At 39.2% G+C, this 15,889-nt stretch overlaps 1 protein-coding gene across 5 annotated transcripts in view; it reads right to left on the minus strand.

Moving 5' to 3' along the window:
* Positions 1–15,889, minus strand: part of PDE10A (phosphodiesterase 10A) — a 332,525-nt gene that overhangs the window by 112,356 nt on the left and 204,280 nt on the right. For all 5 annotated transcript variants that reach the window (XM_031012517.3, XM_055391784.2, XM_055391783.2 and 2 more), the window contains 2 exons: positions 3,010–3,130; positions 1,691–1,740 (listed from right to left, as the gene is read on the minus strand). In XM_031012517.3, coding sequence (XP_030868377.2) covers positions 1,691–1,740; positions 3,010–3,130 — 171 coding nt within the window. The remainder of the gene's footprint in view (positions 1–1,690; positions 1,741–3,009; positions 3,131–15,889) is intronic.

The raw sequence follows: 15,889 nt of genomic DNA on the forward strand, positions 1-15,889 counted from the left end.
CTATTCTCTTTCCACAGGGCAGGAGAGACCAGCCTGTAGAGGCAGCCTCAACTTCAGGATTGTTACCACTTTTGTTCAGGTGAACGGCTAGAATTGCTGAGTCCAAGATACAGGTTTTAGCAAAGAATCTGCTGGGGCCCTCATGGGTCACATGTCCACCCCGATCTGAACTAGAGACCCGAGGATAAGGGGCTGGAGGTGAGCACAGCTGCGTGGCCAACTGGGGGCCGCTGGAGGCGGCTCAGAAGAAGTAACGTGACGTGGACCACAACAGACTGCATTCCACACGTATCAGCCAATTAAAAAATAATGGCAAACTGTAGAATATTTTTCTAAAAGAAATTACTAACTTATAATAAAAACTTTGACATTTTAAAAATAATTTTTAATGCACCAAAAAAAAGTAATATCCATTTGTTATTTTAGTAGCTTAACCATTTTAGAATACTACCAGTGTCTGAAATATAGTTTATTTAGAAGTGGTAGTAATATCTGAATAATGCAAATTAATAAACATTCTTATCTGACTGTTTATATGAAAGGCACTAGGAGAGGGGCTTGGAAATACAAGAATGAACAAGAAAATGTCTTTGCCCTAAATAAGCCTTTCATTTTTGAGGTAACAAGCGTAATTTGTTACAATACAAGGGAAAACAATGGCTATGGAAATGAATAAGATAAGCTGTAAGTTAATTAAATCAGCCAATAAATATTTTTGTGCAACTATTTTCAGACTTTGCAAAACTGTTATATTTAAGAGTCCTATTAAAAATCTCAGAATGCTTTTGTCTCAATTCCTAGTAACATTGTATATAATGTACATAATACATATTTTGATTACTCAAGAATACAGGTAGCATATTGCAAAAATACATTCCAAATCTAAGATAGCAATGCCTAACACATAAGAAATGTGAAGCAAAAATGTGTGAAATAAACTTATGAGGGAATTTATACATTAAACTTATGAATATTAGCATTATTGGCTCAGATTATGCTAAAATATGTATACTTTTTAATACTGTATCAAAAATCAAATGCCAGTAATTGAACATCTTGAAATACTTTTGAAAGTGCCTTTCTATGTTGCATTTTCCAGTGGGCTGTGCTCCAGGTAAGTTAGACCAGAAACGCAGGATCCGGCCTGCTGGCAGAAGACTGGAACAGCCACAGCTGAGAATCCCCATTCCTTGACCGGCCTGAGCCTACCGCAGTAAGGCAGCTTAGGGATCTAGACACAGAGCCCTAGGACTTTTAGAGTCATCTGTAAAAAACTTTAAAAATCATCCAGAAAATGTTCAACTTTCTGTTCTCACTTAATTCTACTGTAGATCATGTGTAGAGAGGGTACAGGCATTCCTCTACAACATCCCAGCTCACAGTGCCAAATACCTTTTGTACAAAACACTAAATCTAGAAATGCCATTTATAACGTAGGGTACCACAAACCAAAGCCAAAGGAAAAGACACACACACACACACACACACACACACACACACAAGATTTTATGCCTAAATGTTGCCATGTCAGTAAAATTCTTGACTGGTAATAACCAAATATAGAAACAAAACACAAAATGATTTAAATGAAAAGTACTTAATCACGAAATGTCGGTTGTTTATAACTTTTTTAAAGGAGCTTATGATATTTTCTTATCTAGAGCACCAAAATCTAAATTTAGATACTTACATTATTGCACTCTCCAAGGAAATACAGTGCAAATCCATCGGCTTTTGTGGCTGCCAAAGTAATAAGAAAAGGAAGAAACTGAGCTCAGTGGGAGAATCTAACATGTATGCATTCTCTAGGGTGAGAGGCAGATGTGAGTCTTTCAAATTGATTTGTTAACAGAATCAATGGTCATGCAGTAAATGGAACAAAATCATTTATGGCTTTACTTAATAGTATAATTAAAATATCCTCTACATTTTTCATCAGTGAGTATAAAATTTAAGATGATATGCCCAAATGCATATAGCAGTCAACGTACTACATAGTAACGTATTCATTGAACTTTATTCAGAATTATTGAATATTTTTTAAATTTGAGAATTGTGTTTAACTTTTTAAGTCTTTAAAATACCACAAGTGATATTTATAATATTAAATAACCAAAATAAGTATCAACCCAAAAAGCTGATGTATTCATCTATAATTGTCACTGAAGCAAACATAATTTAACTTACCTAAAATTGCCTCAGGGTCATCTGAAGGCAACTATAATAGTTAATAGCATAAATCTTGGAGGGACTGCCTCAATTAAACCCCTACTTAACTCCTTTTTACCTGTGTGACTTTGGGTAAGATGTTTAACCTCTCTGTTCTATAGCTTCCTCATCAGTAAAATGGTAGTAATAATAAAAACAACCTCATGAGACCGTAATAAAAATAAGTCAGATAATGCATATAATATGCATAGACAGGTGCTTAGCATATGGTTAAATACAAAATAAATGTTATTATGGTTGGTATCATTTATATTTTTATTTTCAAATTAAAAAACAAAAGATACAATTGTCACAGTGGGTATCCTTCTGAAAAATCATGTCCTAAAAACAAGTGTATCCTTCTAAAATAGTACTTTTCTGATATAACTTTCCCCATTCTATTCACAACATAAACCATTTCTTAAATGGTATATAAAATTGTCATTTACCCAAATACATTTAAAATGCTTAGTCTCTCTTTAAAATTAATACATTTTATAAAGATGTGATTTAATTCAATAAAACTATGCTTTCCAAAGGAAACTAGGTGTTAATTAGAAGGCATAGTATATTACCTGTATATATCAGGCAGATACTTATTTGGGATTAGATAATTTAGAAAGTTTTAGGTTTGACTCACCTCTGGTAGTTTCATAATAAAATATTTTCACTTCAAATTTAGTCCAGAAATAGAAGTAAACATAAATGACTTTCATCTGCCTCTTAGTAAGTATTTTTTGCTGCTTTTTGTAAAAGAATCTTTGCCCAATTTTTCTAAGAGGAACACAAAATGCTTCTTACCTATTTTAATGATGCTGCTCAGTTCATAGAGGAGTAGCTGGTTGTCTCCTCCTGTGTCCAACCGTTGTTCTATATAGCTGTTTAGTTCATATACAACTCCCTGCATATTCGTATCTTGGTACTTTGGATTAAAAATAACAAAAATAAAAACAGAGTTTAAATAAAATATAACAAAAATTCCTTAGTCTGTAAAACATACTATTAATATATGACTTAATATACTAAGTTATTCATTATGCTTTTATAGCACATGATTTAAATATTATAATCTATTTTATAAAACAAGTAGATTGAAAATTAAAATTGCTATGACTATTTATTTATTTATTTATTTTGAGACAGGGTCTGTCTCTGTTACCCAGGCTGGAATGCAGTGGCACTATCTCAGCTCACTGCAACCTCTACCTCCTGGGCTCAAGCCATCCTCCCACCTCAGCCTCCCAAGCAGCTGGGACTACAGGCACACACCACCACACCATGCCTGGCTAACTTTTGTATTTTTTGTAGTGACAGGCTTTCACCATGTTGCCCAGGCTGGTCTCGAAATCTCCTGAGCTCAAGTGATCCCTCTGCCTCAGACTCTCAAAGTGCTGGGATTGAAGGCATGAGCCACTGTGCCCGGCCAACTTCTTATTTAGAATTATCCATAGACTGCATCTATGCAGCCTATATATATTAAATAGTAGGTGTTACAAATTTTAACTTTGTTTCTGAAGTTTTACATATATTAGGTAACTTGATTAGTAAAAATAATATCATACAAGAGCTTGCTGAGTGCACCTCTGTAAGATGCTAGGAAAGTCTGCTGCAGTCGCTGCACTGGGTGAAACAAGTGCCCTGTGTGCCACTCTAACTTTCCATTCCTTTCCATCTGTATGGCTCCACCTTGGTCTGCTCTCATCCCTGCCACCATAGCAAGAGTTAGGTGCTTGCACTGCAGCCACTGTCCCCACAGCAGCAGCCCCACAGCATGTCCACAGCACAAGGCTTCACCATGGCACCAGTGACAACAGCAGGTGGACAGGGAGATGTCAACCCCCACCCTGCTCCAGTTCAAGCTATAATGTGTCTTCTCCAAAGGAATAAAAAACAGTCGTCCAACTAATCTCCCTGCTCCCAAACTTGTCTTACTAAACCTAGTCTCAAAACAACAGGCACTGTAAACTTGAAATATAAAATTCTGTCTCTCCATGGCTTAAAACACTCCTGGGGCTTCCTACTGCACTTGGAATAATAGACAAAAACGCCTCGCACAGTAACACACCACATGGTTTGCTTTGCAGCAAACCATGCTGCAAAGCATGGTTACTATCCAGCTCAAAACTGCGTCTCACACCCCACTCTGTCTACCCTCACTGTCACAACCCTGGCCATCTTTCTGCTTCTTGATCATTCAGATAACCTCCACTTCTAAAGGTCTATTACTTGCTGTTTTCTTGAGCACTATACTCAATAAATATCTGTTGAATGAACAAGTAAGTAACCAACCAATGATTGGACAAATACCACTGACCATCCTGACAATGCACTAGAGGAGGCTCTCTTCTAGTCATCAGAGACCCTAGAACAGTGGAACAAACCATTAAAGATATTATCTTCAATGAGCTCACATTCTAGTTGGAAGAGAACCAATATGTAAATAAGGCAGGTTTTTATATGAGAGCACCAACTTGGGTTCAGTATGCTAGTGCTAGGTTGGCTGAAATCTGTTGCCAAAAGTGGCCGATGCTCAATGAAGTTGAAACCTCAGAACCTCCCTGGTATATATTCAAAGGCTTAGCAAGATTGGAATGCTAGATTTGGCTGATGATGGGAGACTAGTTTCGCAATCCCCTGGCTATGTCCTAGGGATGCCCCCTTCACCAAGGCTCAGTATGCTAGTGCTAGGTTGGCTGAAATCTGTTCCCAAAAGTGGCCGATGCTCAATGAAGTTGAAACCTCAGAACTTCCCTGGTATATATTCAAAGGCTTAGCAAGATTGCAATGCTAGATTTGGCTGACGATGGGAGACTAGTTTCGCAATCCCCTGGCTATGTCCTAGGGATGCCCCCCTTCACCAAGGCCATGAGAAACACATTTACAGGGGGAGCCCTGGCATATGTGAATATATACCTGGCTCTGCTGCAGGCCAGGAATTAATGAGGGAACTGCTGCCATATGGCTGGGTTCCTTGAATTCACCCAGAAGATGGGATATTGATGTGGCAGAGGACAAGTGGGAGCACTTAACATCCAGAGACAAGGTGGGTATTGTCAGCACAACCAACAGAAGCAAAGCTGCAGAGGAATTTGGTCACAGAAATATTCAGCATGGCTGCTTGACCACAACTGCTATGGTTTGAACATTTCCTCCAAAGTTCATGTTTTGGAAACTTAACCCTGAATGCAAGTGTTGAGTGGTGGGACCCTTAAAAGGCAGAGCCCTTGTGAATGGAATAATGATGTTACTGGGGGAGTGAATTAGTTATCACGGGAGTGGGGTCCTGATAAAAGATGTCTTTGGTCCCCTTCCCTTCTCTCTCTTGTACATTCTCTCTTGCTCTTCTCCTTTCTGCCATGGGATGACACAGCAGTAAGGCCCTCACCAAATGAAGGCCCCTCATCCCAGGACTTCCCAGCCTCCAAAATTGTAAGAAATAAATTTCTGTTCTTTATAAATTACCTAGTCTCAGATACTCTATTACAGCAGCACAAAATGGACTAAAACAGAAAACTGGTACCAGGAAGTGGGGCTCTGGCAATAACAAATATCTAAAAATGTGGAAGCAGCTTTGGAACTGGGAAATGGGTAGAGGACAAAAGAACTTGGAGGAAATGGCTGTAAAGAACCTAGACTGCAATAAAGGAAGCATCAAGGGAAATTCTGGTGAGGGTTTAGCCAAAAAAAAAAAAAAAAAAAAAAAAAAGCTGTAGGAAGGGCTTTACCTTTCTTAGGAATTACTTAAGTGGTCACAATCAGAATGCTGATAGAAACATGGACATGGAAATGAACAAGATACTCGCAACTGGAGTAAAAGCCATCCTTATGAAGTCACAAAGAACTTGACTGATCTGTAGCCATGTCCCAGGGCTATATAGAAAGCAGAACTTAAGGGCAATGAACTCAAGTATCTGGTGGCAGAAATTTCTAAGCAAAATAATGAAGGATCTTCATGACTACTCTTAACTGCACATAGTAAGATGTGAGTAGAGAGAAATTAAAGGTGGAATTTATAATTAAAAGGGAAGCAGAATGGAAAGATTTGGAAAATTTGCAGCCTAGATACGTTAAGTGTGAAAAGACATGTTTAGCAGAACAAACCAAGGGTTTATGGGCAACTGACCATTTTCTAAAAACCTAAGTAGAGACAGAAAGTAGCAGGGTGCTATTCATCAAGACAATGGGAGAAAGACCATAAAGCTGCTTCAGAGATCTTGGAGGCCATCCCTCCCACCACAGGCTCAGAGCAGGGCCTTGAGGGCAAGGTTTCCAGGTGTCCATGGAACCTCAGCTTTTGCTGCCCAGGCAACTTCAGGACTCTACTCCCTGCATTCCTTCACAATGTGAGCCCCAGCCACGGTTCAAGTGAGTTCAAGTGCAGCTCCTGCCATACCTCCAGAGGGCACAAACAATAAGTCATAGTGGTATCCACATAATACTAACTGCAAACTTGCAAGCTGCATGAGCTGTGGTGCCACAGCAGCCTCTACCTAGATTTCAAAGGATGTAGTAGACAGCCTGGGGCCCACGGACAAACTTGTTACAGCAGTGGAGCCCGCACAGACAGCCCCCAGTAGGCCAATACCTAGAGAAGCCCTGGGAGCAATGCCATCTCAGAGACTCCAAAATGTAGAGTTACAACTCCACAACTCTGGAGAAGCTCAGGCATGAGACACCAACCTTTGAGAGCTGAAGTGTGGGCTGGCCCCAGCAAAATCATAAGGGCAAGGATATTCAAGGCCTAGGGAGCCTAACCCCAACTCCAGTGTGCCCAGAATGGGACAGATTGAGTCAAAGAAGATTATTCTCCAGCTTTAAAACTTAATGTTGTTTCCTCTGTTGAGTTTTGGACTTTTGGGACCAGTTACCCCCTTTCTTGTCTATTTCTCCTATTTTGGAATGGGAATATCAATCCTATGCCTCTTCTACCATTGAATTTTGAAAGTAGATGACTTGTTTTGATTTCACAGGCTCAAAGCTGAAGGTCTGTTTCAGGACGAATTGTCCCTTGAGTCTCACTCATACCTGATTTAGATGAGACCCTGGACTGATGCTGTACAACTTAAGAACTTTGAGGCCACTGAAATGTAATTAATGTACACTGCATGTTAAAAGGACATGAATTTTGGTGGCCAGGGGTGGAATGCTATGGTTTAAATGTACCTCCCAAAGTTTGTGTTAAAAACTTAATCCCCAACGCAACAGTACGGAGAGGTGGGACCTTAAGAGATGATTAGGTCATGATGGCCCTGTCTTCATAAATAGATTAATACCATTACTGGGGGAGTGAATTAGTTATCTCAGCAGTGGGTTTCTGAATAAAAGGATGAGTTTGGCCACCTTCCTCTCTCTCTAAAGCGTGATCTCTTGCCCTTCCACCTTCTGCCATGGGATGATGCAGCAGGAAGGTCCTTGCCAGATGCAGGCACCTTGACCTTGGGCTTCTCTGTCTCCAGAACTGTAAGAAATAAATTTATTTTATTTATAAATTTCCTAGTCTGTAGTATTCCAGTATAGCAACACAAAACAAAGATAACAGTGTCCCTGGAACTGAACAGTGCAGCCTATTGACATATTTTTTTCATTTGTCTAAACAGAAAAGTTGTGGCTTAAATGAACAAAAATCTGACTTGATGACCACAAGAGAAAGTCAGAATACTTCATTGAATTCCCAGACATGAGCCAATTCACAGGCCCAGAACTCCTTAAATAAGGAAAGAGAAAGCAAGGTCCCCTTGGAGAAGAATCCTACTATGCTGCCAAAAATTTATAGCATAGATCTTCCACCTGCCTTTCCCAAAGAGTTCTGCAGCCATTTACCTGGGTGACTCAATATTATGGGGGCAGGCAGAATTACTAGATTTGGGGGACTACTGGACATCAGCTCTACCCTGACATTAATTTTTTATTATTATTATATTTTGAGACAGGGTCTAGCTCTGTTGCCCAGGCTGGAATGCAGCACTAATTATTAAGAGATCCAAACTCCACTGAGGAGTACCAATCAAAAGGGGCTCATGGAGATCAGGTGATCAATGAAGTTTTAGCTCAAGGTTTGTCTCAAAAATGAGCCACAATGGGGTCTCCAACACACCCTCTGGTGACTGCAGTTTGGGAATACACTTCCGGAACAGACATACTCAGCAGCAGACAGAACTCCGCACTGAAGGATCCCCATGTAGGAAGGGACAGAAGAAGTGAGACTTGGAGAAATCTGAGGGAAGAGCTTCCCAAGTAAAGAGAACAGGATAAATCAATTAATTACTATGACCAAAAGCAGCAAAATAGAAACCTGCCAAGCAATTCTTAGGCTGCATTTCAAACTTCAAAAACTACTAACTGCTACTATTAGGCTTTTACCTGTGGTAGCCACTCCCTGCTCTCTTCCCAAGCACTGAGAGCCTCGGCTGTAAAAGAGGTTCTCTTAGGTGTGTGTATTCCCTTCTCATGTCTGCTGCCTTCCTGGGCGGTGCCTAACATTTCTGAGGGCTGATTCCCCCTCCCATTAGCCTTGTGGGCCCTACTTGCTTTGTTGCACACTTGACCATGGTAAGTCATTGTTCTCCAACTCAGTTTTGTGACTTTTTATTGCTAAAATGTAATCTTAACAGCCAAAACTTCTCAGTTATTTTCTAGCTCCAGATTTTTGTCCAAGTCTTGTTCTTACCCAGGTACCTGTTGATAGGTATTTACATAATTACAGAATTTACATAAAAATCATGAACACTTGAAATTCTAATGACTCTAAAATATGACAGCATTGTATGAGGTCACCAAAACTTAGGATATTTTCTTTATCATCTGTAACCAGATCCTATTCGAGCTATTTCAAGTTCTGAATAACTTCAGATAAAATATTCTACTCTATCATACCCTCTCTCTTCCTTACTTATTCCACTTATTCCAACCACTAGTTCTGTATTTTCTTTACCCCACAGTCTTTAAAAGGAGCTTCTATGAGAATGAAGCTAGCCTAAAAGAAAGCTGAGCCAAACGATAGTGAGAGACCTAAGTCATAATGATAGACTCTGAACACCTAGATCCAGCCAAGCAAAAGCTTCATGTTTAAAAATCACTAGATATTTCTTTTAAATAAACCAATACATTCTCTGAATTCTTCATTTTCCACGTGGAAGAAAGAAGCATTAGCCAGCTTAAGGGGAGTTTTCAGTCATTCAGGCTCCACACAAATGATACACGGCTGACTCCTTCCTCTTAGCATATAATTCTGAGAACAGGCTCTTTAATAATGACCTGTGTGCAGTGCTGAGATCAATAACCAGCTGTTCTCCATCTCTTTTGGACAGGAAATGGGTTGTTACAAACAAGTGTGAACAAGAAGACATGCTGGGATGTGGACAGTTTATCATGAGGTTTCATTTCACGTCTCTGGGCTTTAGTTTTCTCATTTGTATAAGAAGAAGGCTGAATTATACTGTCTGTAAAACGCTTTCCCTTTCCAACACTCAATTTCTAAGATAAGCTATGACCTAGGTTTTAAAATTTTTTCTTGTTTATATTAAGCTTCAAATTCTAATATTTCATCTAATAGAATGTTAGCACATCCTGTTTCCTTTTGTTGCTCATTATAACTGCAAAAGTATTATGACAGCAAAATGTTTTTACTATAATTACTATTCTATATTGACATATTAACTCAAATATTAAAGGTCTATCTACATAGTTAACAAATCACTCAAACCATAATATACTGTAAAATGTAAAATTACATGCAAATGTACAAGAATAAGCAAAATTGTTATTTGGTTGTTAGCCTTGTGGTCATTCTGTTGTTTATCAGGACTGTTATGAAAGGCAAAGCTGAGGAGACAAATTACGTGAATGTCAAATCACATACTTGTAAGACACTTCTATGGAAACTCCATGATAAAGGAATCAATTTCTATTCGACTGAATAAACATGAATTCTATGGCTTGACTAATAACAATTACAATAAGCATACTAATAAAGATGTTAAGAACTTGTATTTTTACAGCATTTTTAACTCCATAAAGTCCCTTCATGCCATTCCTAAGAGAACCTACAACAAGTTTATACTGGGCGTCACTGCAGCATTCGTAATTCGAGATGAGTTAAAATTCCAAAGTAGAGTAAGCTGGGAGCTACATATTTTCCCAAATAAAATTGGACACCACCATCTTCATATTCTGTTCCATGCTGATTTCATGCAGTACTTGTGTTTTATTTGAGCAACCACCAAAAACACAGCTTCACAAAGATAAGACCTGAACGATAGAACTGCAGTGATCTAATATTAAAACTGAACTATGTCAAGCTAACATTGTCAAGCTATATGTATATATATGTATATATATAACATATGACAAGCTACATCAGGTTCTGTCCAACATATGCCACTGTGTTTCCCATGACATTTTAATATATCCTGAGTTACCCTTGTACATTTGCTGTGGTGCCTCAGGGCATTTGGAACACAGTTTGGGAACCAGGGGAAAGCCACTCTCTTGCCTAAGGGGAAATAATATTTTAAAAAATAAAATGGTAATGAACAAATCAGTGTTAGTTGTTGGTTCAGAAAGAAAGTAAAAGCTAGTTTAACCGGGAGGACGAATGTTCCCATGACTGCTAAAATGAATTACTTATGTAAACATGCATTAGACAGCTACTTAGCCAAAAAAGTTTAGAGGCAATTCAGTAATCACATGGAAACTGTGACCCCTGTTAGTCCCGAGAGTCTGTGATTCTATGAGGTGGCACCAACATATCTTGAAGGCCAACAATAAACAAGAAGCCATAATGAGACAAATGTTAAATTGGATAAATATTTAACAGCATAAAAAGGAGCTCCTCAGTTTCTAATATAAACTTCAATATTGGAAAAATATCTTCTCATCATTTTTATATTATTCCTTTGTTTCTTTTTATATTGTTCATAATGTTTTATTTTGACATAATTTCGATCTTACAGAAAAATTTCGATATTACAAGAATAGTACAAGAAACACCTTGTATACCTTTTACCCAGAGCTATAGACTGTATCTCTGTCTCCCCCTAAAATTCCTATGCTGAAATCTTAACCCCTACTGTGATGCAATCACGAGGTGGGAGCTTCAGGGGAGTGATTAGGTCAGGAGAATAGAGCCCTCATGAATGGGATTAGGGACAGGACACTTCCACCCTGTGAGGACACGGCAAGAAGACAGCTGCCTCTTATCAGGAAGAGAGTCCTCAGCAGACCCCGAATCTGCCATCACCTTGATCTTGAACTTCACAGCTTCCAGAGTTGTAATTTCTGATGTTTATTACGCCACCAGTCTATGGGACTTTGTGACAGCAGCTAAACCAGGACACTAAGGTTTACCAGTAATTCCATTTGTCTTATTTGCCTTAGCATTCTATCAGTAAATTGTATCTATCAATCTTTCTGTCCACACATGGACATGTGCATGCATGCACACACACACACACACACACACACACATTTTATAAATATGTTTTAATATTTTAAGAGCAAGTTGGTGTGCCCCTTTATTCCTAGACACTTCAGTGTGCATTTCCCAAGTAAAAGAACATTCCCTTACAAGTTAAATACAGTTACCATGATCAGAAAATTTAACATTTCTGCAACAATATTAGCTAAATAAAAACCCACATTCACAGTTCACCCGTTGTCCCAAAAATGTCCTATAAAGGATTATGACCCCCCACCCGTCTAAGTTCAAATCCCAGATCACATATGCTATTTAGGCATCACATTTCTTTAGCATCTTTCAACGTACAACAGTTCCTCAGCCCGTCTTGTGTTTCTTGAACTTGATACTTTTGAAGAATATAGGCCAATTTTGGTTTGTCTGATGTTTTCTAAATATCAGATTGAGGTTCTGAATTTTTCTCAGCGAAACAATGAAGTGATGAAGCTAGAAAGCCATAATCCGAAGAAGAGTGAGCCTGCCTGGCTGCCTCCCTGACTTCCTCCATGTGAACATGGGATCAAAGACTTATCTTACACAACAGGGCATGATCCACTATTACTGTCATTTAATTTGATGCTCAAATTGGCCCAGATTTGGCAAGCAGAAACCCCTTCAAGATAGCTCCTATATGCTTTTGACATGTCCTAATGATTCCTTCAACACTTCCTTAGCTTTTTGTCACATACTTTGCCAGCCCTTGAATCAGCCATTTCTAATTCAAAGAAATCCCAGTTCCCTTTAGTAGAAAATGGCATTTAAAATCCAAGAGTTGAAGCTATATCACACTGCTGTCAATGCTTCTAATGCATTAGATAGATAGATAGACAGATAGATAATGATAGATATATATATAATATAGGTAATGATTGCAGATTCGGCTGCTCAGGATATAGTATTGCAGTTATCAGCTTTCAACAATGCTAATCCTGATTGCCAGGCTGCTCTGTGACCTATCAGAGGGAAAGCACATTTAGTTGATTATATCAAGGCCTGTGATGGTATCGGAGGTACCCTGCATAAAGCTACTCTGCTAGCACAGGCAATGGCAGGACTGAGAGTGGATAAAGGAAATACTCCGTTTCCTGGAGCTTGTTTTAACTGTGGGAAGCATGGTCATACTAAAAAAGAATGTAGAAAAAAATCAGCGAGTCAGGCCGCCAGATAGGGGAAAAAAGAAAACTGCTGAGCCTGAATATGTCCAAAATGTAAAAAAGGAAAACAATGGGCTACTCAGTGTCACTCTAAGTTTGATAAAAATGGGAACCCGATTTTGGGAAATGCCATGAGGGACCCGTCCCGGGCCTTATTCTAAACCGGGCCATTTCCAGCTCAGGCCATTCCCTCACCCCTGTACAATGTCTGTCTCCTGCCACAGCCGGTAGTGCCGCAGTAGATTTATGCTGCACAAAAGCTGCGAGCCTTCTGCCTGGGGAACCCCCACAAAAGGTCCCAACAGGAGCCTGTGGACCCTTGCCAGTGGGTACAATAGGATTACTTTTAGGAAAGTCTAGTTTAAGTTTAAAACGGGTACAAATACATACAGGAGTCATTGATTCAGATTACAATGGGGAAATTCAAGTTGTCGTATCTACTTTTGTTCCCTGGAAAGCAGAGCCAGGAGAGCACATAGCACAGCTCCTGATTGTGCCATATGTGGGAATGGGAAAAAGTGAAATTAAACGAACAGGAGGATTTGGAAGCACAAACAAGGCAAAGCAGCTTATTGGGTAAATCAAATTACTGATAAACGTCCTACTTGTGAAATAACTATTCAGGGAAAGAAATTTAAAGGTTTGGTAGATACAGAAGCAGACATTTCCATCATTTCTCTACAGCACTGGCCGTCCGATTGGCCAATTCAACCCGCTCAATTTAACATAGTTGGAGTTGGTAAAGCCCCTGAAATATATAAAAGTAGCTATATTTTGCATTGTGAAGGGCCCGATGGACAACCTGGGACTATTCAACCAATTATAACTTCTGCACCTATAAATTTACGGGGAAGAGATTTATTACAACAATGGGGAGCGCAAGTTCTAATTCCAGAACAATTATATAGCCCTCAGAATCAACATACAATGCATGAAATGAGGTATGTCCCTGGTATGGGACTAAAAAAAAATTTGCAAGGTTTGAAAAAACCGCTTCAAGTGGAAAAACAAAGTTCCTGCCAAAGATCAGGAAATAATTTTTGATGGCGGCCATTGTTAAGCCTCCAGAACCTATACCTTTAAAATGGTTCACAGATAAGCCAATTTGCATAGAACAATTGCCACTAACTAAAGAGAAACTGGAGGCTTTAGAGAAATTAGTTACTGAACAATTAGAAAATGGGCACAGAGCTCTAACATTTTCCCCTTGGAATTCTCTAGTTTTCATAATTAAGAAAAAATCAGGTAAATGGAGAATGTTAACTGACTTAAGAGCTATCAATTCAGTTACACAACCTATGGGAGCATTACAGCCAGGACTGCCTTCTCCTGCTACAATTCCAAAAAATTGGCCTTTAATAATTAGTCATAGATTTAAAAGACTGTTTGTTTGCTATCCCTTTAGCTGAGCAAGACTGTAAATGGCTTGCATTTACAATTCCTGCAGTAAACAACCTGCAGCCTGCTTAGCATTTTCATTGTTTTACAGATGGATCTAGTAATGGAAAAGCTTCTTATTCTGGCTCAAAAAGTAAAGTTTTCCAGACGCTCTATACTTCAGCTCAAAAAGCAGAGCTTGTAGCTGTAATTGAGGTATTGACTGCTTTTGATATGCCTATTAATGTGATTTCTGATTCTTCATACATGGTTCATTCCACACAGTTAACTGAAAATGCTCAGTTACGATTTCATACAGATGAACAACTGATGACTTTGTTTACCCAATTGCAAACAGCAGTTAGAAGTAGAATGCACCCTTTTTACATCACTCACATTAGGGCTCATGTACCTCTTCCAGGACCTTTGACTGAAGGGAATCAAATGGCCGATCACCTAGTTGCTAATGCAATATCTAATGCTAGACACTTTCACAATTTAACCCATGTTAATGCCTCTGACCTCAAACGCAGATACAGCATTACCTAGAAAGAAGCTAAAAATATTATCCAACAATGCCCAACTTGCCAAATGTTATATTCCTCATCTTTTACAGGAGGAGTTAATCCTCAAGGACTGGAACCTAACTCTTCTTTAGCAAATGGATGTCACACATGTTCCCTCGTTTGGGAGACTAGCTTATGTACATGTATGTGTGGACACCTTTTCTCACTTTGGGCTACATGCCAAACAGGAGTCTTCTGCCTGTGTTAAACGTCATCTTTTGCAGTGTTTTGCGGTGATGGGCATTCCAGCTTCTATTAAAACAGATAATGCCCCAGGCTATACTAGCCAAGCTCTAGTTACATTTTTCTCTATGTGGAATATTAAACACATTACTGGTATCCCATACAATTCTCAAGGACAAGCCATAATGGAAAGAATGAATCTTTCCCTAAAACAGCAGTTGCAAAAGGGGGAAATAGAGAATATGGAACCCCACAGATGCAATTGAATCTAGCATTATTAACTTCAAATTTTTTGAGCCTGTCCAAAGGCCAGATGTTATCAGCAGCTGAACAGTATCTACAGAAACCAGATGCAAAGACAGAAGCAGAACAACTGATTTGGTGGAGAGATCCAATAACAAAACGTTGGGAAATAGGTAAAATAACTTGGGGTAGAGGTTATGCTTGTGTTTCTCCAGGACCAAATCAACAGCCGATTTGGATGCCATCAAGACACCTAAAACCTTATCATGAGCCAGATGCCGAGGAAGAGATTCTGGGAGGATCCCGAGGACCCCCCAGTTGCAGCCATGTCGAGACTGATGCTGAGGAGGACCCCAACTGTCACGAGCAACACCCGTCAAACACAGCCACCCACCTGGGGACAGATCAAGAAGCTGTCACAGATGGCAGAAGAAAACCTGAGGAAAGCGGTACAACCAGTCACAACGAGTAATTTAATGGCAGCTATGATAGCAGTGATCACCACTGCCATGAGTATTCCTTCAACAAGGGCTGACACAGAGAATGATTATACTTATTGGGCATATTTATCAATCTTGGCTGGCAATAATGCCTAGATGCAATCACTCTATAACACAGTTACACATGCTTTCTGATCTCAGTATTTACCATAATAAATCTGCTACTATAATTGAGGCATACCACCCTCAAAAACCTTTTTGTAA

This window comes from Gorilla gorilla, chromosome 5 (assembly GCF_029281585.2).
Source record: "Gorilla gorilla gorilla isolate KB3781 chromosome 5, NHGRI_mGorGor1-v2.1_pri, whole genome shotgun sequence".
Taxonomy (NCBI): domain Eukaryota; kingdom Metazoa; phylum Chordata; class Mammalia; order Primates; family Hominidae; genus Gorilla; species Gorilla gorilla.